The sequence below is a fragment of the Maylandia zebra genome, linkage group LG23, assembly GCF_041146795.1.
Source record: "Maylandia zebra isolate NMK-2024a linkage group LG23, Mzebra_GT3a, whole genome shotgun sequence".
Lineage (NCBI taxonomy): Eukaryota > Metazoa > Chordata > Actinopteri > Cichliformes > Cichlidae > Maylandia > Maylandia zebra.
Genome location: NC_135188.1, coordinates 27,177,863 through 27,187,799, shown reverse-complemented (window position 1 = coordinate 27,187,799; position 9,937 = coordinate 27,177,863). Strand labels below are relative to the sequence as shown.

The window sequence follows — 9,937 nt, the reverse complement described above, 5'->3', positions numbered from 1 at the left end:
AGTGTACTGTACCCTTCACCTCAACACATTTTAGGGTAGTTTAATTAACTCAGAAATCTATTGGGCACCTAAATGTAGAGTTCTTTGTAGCACTTGTTCTACAGTACCTAACATCGTTTTTGGTAGCCCCTCTGATACCCCCAATATGTATTGAGATACCTTGGCCCAGTATTCTAAGGAGCTTAGAAAGAAAAGCGTCTGGACTTCTTTAAGTTGCTTGAAGACGTTTCACCTCTCATCCGAGAAGCTTCTTCAGTTCTAGGGTCAAATGGTGGAGAGTCACAGATGTGGGAGTTTCCCCCAAGAGGGACAAAAGGACCCCCTAATGATTGGGGGTGTCGTAAACCACCGCCTTTGTTGAAAGATGGTCGCTCGGAGTGAAGATAAATGACTTCTTTTACTGCTCTTTCAAACCATCTGTCCTCTCTGTACGGTGGCCCTGAAGTGCAAATCACACCAACAAATTGCTAAACACAACAACAAAATTGAGAGGCCCTGAAGTGCAAATCACACCAACAAATTGCTAAACACAACAACAAAATCGAGAAACAAAAAAACAAATGGAGAATCACAAAAACAAAACTGAGAAGCACAAAAACAAAATTGAGAAGCACAAAAACAAAATTGAGAAGCACAAAAACAAAAGAAGAATCACAAAAACAAATCAAGAAGCACAAAAACAAAAGAAGAATCACAAAAACAAATTAAGAAGCACAAAAACAAAAGAAGAATCACAAAAACAAATTGAGAAGCACAATTACATTAAGAAAACCGGAAAGGGTAGGTACCAGTCGGCAACAGGAGACATCACTGATTGGATGTCCGATCTGTTCGTCTTTGGAACCGGAAGTTACTCTGCCTGTGGCGCATTTCGTTTGAAGAAGAACGGCGGAATGTTTTGTCCTAGCTGTGGGAAAAAGCTGGTTGAGGAGTCGCCGAACTTTTGCAGCAGCTGTGGCGAGAGGCTTTATCACGCATCTTGCATCGGAGACACTTCACTCCCATTGAGTAAGTTAATAAGCATAATAAAATGTTTGTTATTTATTGATTTATTAGCCTAGCGTTAGCTGTTTCCAGCCCATAGCAGACCAGAGGGCTGTTCCACTAAGCGAGCTCAGAAAATCGAGGCTCATTTGAAAATGCACGCAGCTGTCAAAATGACTGCTCAAGACCTTTCTAGTAGTGAAGGTTTGAGGGCAGTTCTAGTGTTAACAAACCTCGCAGCTAGGGTGCCACGGACCAGACTTGTCCACAAGCATATTGCATAATGAATGAGCAGAAAGACTGCAGGTTAGCCTCGTTCCTGGAACCGAATTTGGGGCAATCGAGCCTGGATTTTCAGAGTGAGCCTGGCTTTTGGGATTAGCTTGCTTCGTGGAACAGTCCTCTGAGCATTTCCACAACTGAAACGATAATAAATTAGTTCATTTATTATGTTTGGTTAACTTTAGGAACTAACCCTATTATGTGTCTATACATTAAAACTTACTGGTGTAGAATTGTATTGGTCAATAGTATCAGTTGCATTGTCATTCCTTGGTAGAAATTTTCTAGTGAGATTATTCAGTGTTGTCCTTATTTGCGTGTTGTGTGGACAATGGAATGTTACATGAATGAATGTCTTTAATGTGTGACATTGTAGTACATTTTTCCTTTGTTTCCCTTTAGCATCACAGACTACCTCAAACTGCCCGACTCCAACCTTCAGCACCTTCATAGAATACAGAAAAAAGAAAAATGAAGAGAGGCAAAAGTTTTCTGAAGGGAGGAAGGGCTTAAAGAAAAAGGAAAAAAGAAAGGTTCAGGTAGTTTGGCTAGCTCAGTCTGAAAACAAGTTGAGGTTAATTTTCTAATGACATTCTTTTGTTATTCCTTAGGGGAGTTGTGTAAAAAATGTTCAGTGTAGTAAAGCTATCCAGAATAAGAACAATTGTTTACGAGTAATTGTACATTTAGGTTGTCAGGAAGATCCCTCTTTAGCAGTTAATAAATATTCAAGTTTGAATAGATCTGCTTAGAGTCATATTAGTATCTACTTGGCCCATTGTTCATGTGTTTTTCCTTACAGATAAATGTCGGCTTGATGACCATAAAAAAGGGTGGTTTGAAGCCATACCGTGGAAAAACTATTTTCCTAACAACAGACCCTGACGCTACTGCCACAAGTCTGCTCAATCAAGCTGTTAAAAAAATGAAGGACTTTAACAAAGATCTAAAAGATGGACCTTTCCTTCTTCTGTATCCGGATGGCACTGAGGTCATTACTGTCCCTGGAACACAAAGACCATTTACACTTGAGGCTTATAAGGCTGAAGTTGGCAAGCCTTATCAAAGAATCACTGTTTTCATCTGCTTGAAGAGTGACTTTGAAGATGGTAAGCTGCTAATGTTTGTTTTGATTTTGACACACATTCCCTTAGTTTCAACAACTGCTAATTTTGAAATTGTAAAATGATAACATTACGCATAAAGCACGCAAGTCAATAGCATACCTACATTAAAATGGTGAATGGCCTGTATTTGATATAGCAACTTCTAGGGTTCTACAACCCCCCCAAGACACTTCACAACAAAACCAGTCATTCACCCATACACATTCACACACTGCTGGTGATTAGCTACAATGTGGACACAACTGTCCTGGGACTCACTGACTGAAGCAAGGCTGCTGTACACAGATGCCACCTATCCCTCCCACTACCACCACCTGGCATGGAGGGTGAAGTGTCTTGCCCAAGGACACAACGACTGTGACAGACTGAGCAGGGCTCAAACCTTCAACCTTTTGATTACAGGGCAGGCTTTTAACTCCTCTGCCACCATTGCTGCCTAAATTAGCTTGTATATGTTATGTTTCTTCCTGGAAACATGAAATTCAGCCATTTTTGGATCTACTGAGTCATGATTTTTAAATGCTAACTTTATGCCTTTCGTATTAATCTATTATTCATGATCAAATAAAGTTTCATACATTAGTATGAATTTAGTTTGCTTAGCTTGATTTGTTTTCATGTTTTGTAGTTGGAGAAAACTCAGACTTGTCTGACTCTGACCCCGAGATTGTTATTAAAAGGCCCTCTGAGTTTGATCTTGCTGATACACTGGTAAGTACAATTTAAAATTTTTTTATAGAGTTTTCTTGTTGTTTAGCCACCACCATTTGCCTCAGTTCAGTAAAACAGTTAATAGTTATATGTGAAATACATTTTGTGTGTGTGTGCGTGCGTGCGTGCTCGCTCGCGTGCGTTTGTTTGTTTGTTTCAGCCATGGGAACTTCAACATGAAAGCAGTCCTTTACAGAAAGCGGCAGAATATGAGTAAGTGATATTTTAAGAACATGTAATCTTTTACTGTTTTTTGCCTAAACTTTTGTATTAATGAGATATACACTTTTGTCAAGGTTAAAGGTTCAAGGTTCTTTATTTGTCACATGCATAGTTATACAAGTATAACACACAGTCATTCATTCTGTATATGGTTTTTGGAACATGGACTACATAATACTTGTATTGCTTGTTTGTTAATCAAGATGCTTAAATATTTTCAAAGTGTCAATTAATATTTTCACAGTACACAACAATAATGCTTTTCTTTGTTCTCTAAGGAAGGGTGCTGGGGATCTTGTGCTTGCTAATGAAGTACAACAGGTAAAAAACTATTTTATTAGTAAAACAGTGCAGCAGACAATCTCCACCGCCTTTACTTTGCAATTAGATGACGATTCACTGTTTGCTTATTACATTCATTGTTATTATACAATGCATTTCACATCATCAATTTTCATACTATCAATAGATTATAACATCCACCCCTTAAAGGTACACTAAGTGAAATAATCACAAAGCAGTCTAATGTCTCAATCATGTTGGAAGGAAGGTTACATTGAAATTAACTGTGTATGACTCGTCTTTGTCATCTAGAATCTTCTGGCGCTGATCCGTAGCCATGAAACTCATGGAACGGGAGGAGGGAGAGTCACTCGTTTGTTTATAAAGATAGACTGTAGTACACAAATTTGACCACAGGATTTCTTATTTCATTCTTACTTACTGTACCTTTAGATAATCTATTGGGATAGGAAACCTAAGGTACATCCATCTACTTCCGGACCATGGGTCCCATACTGCTAAAAAAATAGGAGTCTATGAGCAGATAAAAATTATTTTCTGATCCCGTTTGATGTGTATAATGGATTTAAAATATGATGTCCGTGAAGTATATAAACACATTTTGATGCCAAAAAGTGCTTAAGCGACAGGTGGCAAAGGTTATTTTATGTTTTGTTTGAAAAGACGTGGCGAAATGTAAATGTTCGTCTCACAAAATTGACATCATCGAACCAGACACAGAGAAGAGGAAAAGCTTAGTTTTGTTTAGCGAGCTTCGAATCCTTCTTCCAGGATGATGTGGAGAAAACCACTATAAATCTGGCCATGTGATAATTAGCAGCTACGCTGGGGGAGAAAAGCTTCTGAGGCGACATCATATTTGCGACATCTGACTTGTAGTCATTTTAAGGACAAATTTTTACAAGCTAACAAATCTCAAATTACATTACAGACATAGTCGAAACACAATTATTTATTATTTAAATTGAAGTACAACACATGTGTGATTCAGAGAGTAAGGCAAAGCAGACCAGAAAATAACTTTTATAGCTCCATTCACTTCCATTCATTTTTCTTTTGTTCAGGGACCCACGAGCAGACCAGAAGGGGAGGAGACTTAGGCTCCCTATATTAAAATAATTATCAATTGGTCAAATATGAATTTTCATTCATCCTCTTTTCTGTATTTCCAGGTCATAGATTTGGAAGAAGAAAACGATACAGGCACTACTGAATGCCTCACTGTCGAGAGCTCCTGTTACAGGTGCGTTGTATCTTGAGTAATTATTCCAGAGGTTTGCACAAAATATATACACACAATTATTATAAATGTATGTAGTTTGACTCTTTTACATTTGATTCTTCAGAAAAATAAATAGTAGAATCGTTCTATAAAAGTGGAACTGCATGTTTATGCATTTGTATTTTTGCATCTACACTTTGTGTACATGTTTTCACTCTGCAGAAACTACACACAGCTGTTTGAACCGATTGTGATTGATGATGAAGATCCTACTCCTAACGAAGCCAAAGCTGAGCCCCCAGAAGAACCTGTGTTAGTAATTTAAACATTTGAATCCAATTAACCGCCATCTTGTTCTGTACAAGACATCATGCAATCATGAGAGAAGTATATACACCTTTAAAAAATAAGTTTCCCTTTTTTTTTTTTTTAGAGACACCAATTTGGAGGCACATGAAATTATTGCAAATTTGGCACTGGAACTTGACCACAAGAAGGTCAGCAGGTTCAATATATCAAGGTCAGCTGTATGGGATGGAGCTGTTAGAGGATTTCGACGCAGCACATACTCTGACAACTACGACATGTTCATCAAGTTTAATGATGATGCTGGCAGCTTTGAAGACGGTTTGGATACAGGTGGCCCGAGGCGTGAATTCCTCACACTTCTTATGGGCAGTCTGAGAAATCGCCCCATCTTTGATGGACCTCCAGAGAGCCGTTATCTTGTATATAATTCAAGAGGTGGATGTTTTCTCCGTAATTATTACAATGGAAATTTTAATAAAAATTGGCTTATTTTTTTCATTAGCATATTTAATAGCAATTAACCATGATAATTATGTGCCCTGTATTACAGCTGCCAGGCAAGATGAGTACTTTTTAGCAGGAAAGATGATCGCTGTATCCATTGTGCATGGGGGACCAGCACCACATTTCCTCTCCAAGAACCTGGTCAACCACATCACAGGGAATCAGAGTTTCAGCGCCACTGTAGAAGATGTGCAAGATGAGGAGATCACAAAAGTTCTACATCAGGTAGAAAATTACCTAGGCTCAGGGAATGGGTTTACTTAGAAGACACTTGGGGCCAGTTTAAAAGATTAAATCAGGATAACAGTTATCCGTGTTGGATCATATCTTGAAAGTAGGTTCAAGGTAGATTCTGTAATCTGAAAGGACAGATTTCCACCTCCCAACAACACAAGTGAAATAACAAATTGATTATTTCTTTAATCCAATGTTTGAATGAATCGTAAAAGTAGTGAAAATTATTTTTGTTTTTCTTACAGTAAACCTTTTTTTTTTTTTTTTTTTTTTTTTTTAATAGGTCCTGAAAGCTGAATCAGAGGAGTCTTTGCATAATCTTATTTTGCAAAACAGCACAATCTTCCAAACTGCTGGATGCCTCAGAAATGTCAAGCCTTGTGAGAAACAAGCATTTGTGGAGGAATACCTCAGATGGTACATCCTTGAAAGAAACCAAAGTGTCATACAACGGTAAACTCATTACTCCTTTTAAATTCAGGATGGCCAGTTGCTCATCACAGCAGCCACTGACATTTTCAGACCTTCAGATGTATATGAAAAAACTGATTCGGTAGCATCCGGTGATCTGATGAACAACAACTTAATTCCTGAGCCACTGTTGCACGCTATTAACCTTTTGACACTAGAACTCTAATTTAGTATACATTTATTGTTCACAATGACCCATAATAATCAGTCATGCAACATGATTAATTTTTCAGTTATTTATAAAAAGAGGTGATCCCTTTTTCGACACACTTGTTTATTCCAGTGTGAAAGCACTATTTTTTTTTTAAATGCTGAAATCCCAATGAGCTCTTCTTTTTTTTGCTGTCACAGTTAATTTATGAGCACTATTAATTATTTTTGTGTATGCATTTGAAATCTGTCCAAATTTATAATGAAAGATCTAGTAGGTAAAGTCATTTAAACACAATTTAGAAGACTGCAATAGTCATAGCTATAAACCAATTATTAGTTATTTGTCTATCCTTTGCAGATTTAAAGATGGACTGGAAAGTCTGAATTTTTTAAGTGCACTGCAAAAACATTCCAGTGTGCTGGCCCCACTCCTATGCTTCTCTGCAAAGGCCCTGACTGCTTCAGAACTGGAGAGCATGTTCAGACCAGATCTCAGCCCAGCAGGAAGCAACAAGCGGCATAAGGAGGTCCTAACACTTGGCTTTTGGGCAGATTATCTCCTTGATTGTGAAGGTTTGAATGGCCGTTTTTATTTGTTTATAGTTTTATGAAAGGAGAGGTAAGGAAATTCATTTTCTGTAATGTACTACAGTGTTTACTTTCTTCTTTCAGAGAAGGCAACAGCAGTGTGTCTGGAAGATTTGATGATGTTTGCCACAGGGCTGACGGCAGTTCCACCGGCAGGAATGACACCACCACCATGCATCCAGTTTTTAAGTGATTCGCCTTTTCCAGTTGCAAACACCTGTGCAAATACTCTGAAGCTACCCATCTGTGACTCATATGGCATCTTTAAGGCCAACATGGACTTTGGAATTCAAAATGCTCCAGGATTTGGATGTTCTTAAATCAGCAAGGTCATCAAGTTACAGTTACTGAGTTACCCTGTTAAGTAGTGTGCCAACGGCAGCTGAACCTAACACATTCATGTGATAAGCAACTTCCATATTGTTAAACATTTAGTTGTTTTTTCTTAATATTGTGTATGTTGGAAAAGTGACAGAAATGCTGGACACTATTTGTAAATGGTTTTATTAAAGAAAATTGTAAATGTTTCCTTGTGGTTAAATGTTAATATTTAAATTCATGCCAGTTGCTGTATATTATGAACAATATTATATTCAATTTAGCAAGAGGGAAAGGAAACACTACTAACATTAAAAAAATGAAGGAAAAACAGAAGGGCTGGAGCACTCAAGTCCAAAGGTTTTATTAGGTGCAAAAAAAGGAAAGAAACTAACGTTTCAACACAGTGTGTGTCTTCGTCAGAGTAACTCTGACAAATGTCATTACAAACTGAAGTTCAGTTGGTATCTAAAACCCAGCTATGTCCTTCAGGGCCAAATACAGTTCTGTGGCCGATTCCCAGTCTTGTGGCTGCTGCAGTGTGTTTTGTTGTACAGCCTGTTGTAAATATTCCTCAATGTTTGGATCACCACACAATCCAACCGGTAGCCCCTCCTCGGGAAACACATCCAGTTCCCTCTCCTCAACAGCAAATCCACAGTCTCTTGAACCATATCTGCAAAATGAAAATAGAACAGTGAAGGATTTTTTGCTGACAATATGGAACTATATAAATCAACGCATGCAGTGACATGTTATAAACTGCTGTATCATACTTATGTGTAAAATTATGAATATATATTAACCAACTTAAGCAATAACAACACCTTGCATTTAGTTTGATGCAAAAGGTTAATTCATTTTGTTAAGAACTCAAATACCTGTGAGGCAAGAGATAGAGTTCGTTTGGAATCCCCCCTGGACACGATGCAAGTCTGCTTGGCCGGATCCTGTGTTTGTTCCAGAGGTCTTTGCATTCATCCAGGTCTTTCTGTAGAACCCCTCTGAAGCAGAATCTCAGCAAGCATTGGTGTTCGTGGCTTCCATTTAAGTTTCCAGAGTCTCTTAGGTCTCCAAACAAGTCCATCCAAAACTGAGACCTGGGTATATAATTAATATTTAAGAATCAATTTAGCTTTGTTCTTGGTCATTTTATAGGGTTTGTTACATTTTGGTCCCATTTAAAACATGCCACAAATGGATGTCAAACAAAGTAATGCATATTAGTTTTCCATAAATATTGTAGCGACCCTGCAGTAATGTTCTTGTTAAAAATGCTGTATTCTTTTCACTCTGTGTGTTGATTGTGAGGAGTGGAGAGTTTGGTCTGAGTTTTTCATTTTGTATTGGCGTCGTTAAATCTAGGCAAGCATGCTCATTTCGGCACAACAGCTGACAGTGACCATTTTGAGTTCCTGCAATAAAGTGACGGCTGTTAACGTCTATCTCATCCAACTTTTCAACACGTCCAGCAGGACGCTACTCTATTTTCTTAAATGCATGTAAAAAAAAACGATCTGATCAGCTTTCACTGTAGCTTACACCTACCAGACACAAATGTACCCACCTTCCTCTTCTGAAATAAGACCACCATGACTCGATGCGCTGATTCCCAGTAGATGATCCGTAACTGTGGCTTGACGATCCAGCATAATAGTCCGTGTGCGCGTGACGGAGGGTACACTGTATTGCTGCCATAGTCCCATTCTCAGTCCCGAAGTCTGTTCGTAATCTCATTGGTATCACACCAAGACTCTTTACACAGTTTATATAATTGTGAGCTATAACAGCCGGGTTGTTGTTTGTTGCTCCACACACAAGCCACATCAGTCTTCTTGAAAAGCCATCTATACATCCTGACAGGGCCAAGCCAAAGGGTTTCAGTTTATCATAGCCATCTACATGCCATATGTAATTGGGCCCCATGGAGTGATACGTGCGTCTTGTGAACCTCCTTCGAGTTCTCAAAGCGATTCCTTGAGGATTTAGTTGTCTCAACAGCCTCATAACTACATCACGCTTGACACGCAGCTTGTGTTTTTGTTTGAGAACTTGCCACATGGTCCGATATCCAAACAATTGTCCTGGTCCTCGAAGCTCGGCCAAAATGGCACGCCTCACCTCAGGAAGTGGAGAATAGTTGCCTCGTCTGTACAGTCCAGATTCTTTTAAATGCGTTTTCAGTGTACGCATACTAATTGCAATGTCATGATTACACTTGAGCATATCCAGTATCACCTCGTATGTATGTCCTGAATCAAAATATTCTCGAATAGCGACAGCTATGTTTGGGTCACCGCTAATGTTCATGTTTGAAAAAAATGCGCCACAGGCAGAGTAACTTCCGGTTCCAAAGATGAACAGCGCGGACGTCCAATCAGTGATGTCTCCTGTTGCCGACTGGTACCTACCCTTTCCGGTTTTCTTAATGTAATTGTGCTTCTCAATTTGTTTTTGTGATTCTTCTTTTGTTTTTGTGCTTCTTGATTTGTTTTTGTGATTCTTCTTT

The 9,937-nt window shown here is 38.6% G+C and overlaps 1 protein-coding gene and 1 long non-coding RNA gene across 3 annotated transcripts; one reads left to right on the top strand and one right to left on the bottom strand.

The window, feature by feature from the left end:
- Positions 1-690: 690 nt before the first annotated feature.
- LOC112430418 (G2/M phase-specific E3 ubiquitin-protein ligase-like) lies at positions 691-7,638 on the top strand. 2 transcript variants are annotated; one of them, XM_076880373.1, is made up of 13 exons: positions 691-1,008; positions 1,669-1,805; positions 2,069-2,375; positions 3,022-3,104; positions 3,265-3,317; positions 3,605-3,647; positions 4,802-4,872; positions 5,074-5,163; positions 5,285-5,595; positions 5,711-5,889; positions 6,182-6,351; positions 6,881-7,095; positions 7,195-7,638. In XM_076880373.1, exons 1-13 carry the CDS (start codon positions 819-821, stop codon positions 7,428-7,430), a joined length of 2,085 nt encoding a protein of 694 aa, XP_076736488.1. In that variant the 5' UTR covers positions 691-818; the 3' UTR covers positions 7,431-7,638. The 2 variants fall into 2 exon arrangements, with proteins under 2 accessions (XP_076736488.1, XP_076736489.1); XM_076880374.1 differs by lacking the exon at positions 1,669-1,805 and having other exon boundaries at positions 952-1,008.
- Positions 7,639-7,753: 115 nt separating this feature from the next.
- LOC106675082 (uncharacterized) lies at positions 7,754-9,479 on the bottom strand. The gene is made up of 3 exons (XR_013095650.1): positions 8,996-9,479; positions 8,310-8,528; positions 7,754-8,104 (listed from the first exon to the last, which is right to left on the bottom strand). It is a non-coding gene; the product is annotated as an uncharacterized LOC106675082 (long non-coding RNA).
- Positions 9,480-9,937: the final 458 nt, after the last annotated feature.

Excerpts from the sequence above, each read along its gene's own strand:
- LOC112430418 (XM_076880373.1), top strand. The coding sequence starts at position 819 with ATGTCCGATCTGTTCGTCTTTGGAACCGGAAGTTACTCTGCCTGTGGC. Across the intron at positions 3,105-3,264 it reads TTGATCTTGCTGATACACTG|CCATGGGAACTTCAACATGA; the intron begins GTAAGTACAATT and ends TGTTTGTTTCAG. Across the intron at positions 3,648-4,801 it reads TTGCTAATGAAGTACAACAG|GTCATAGATTTGGAAGAAGA; the intron begins GTAAAAAACTAT and ends CTGTATTTCCAG.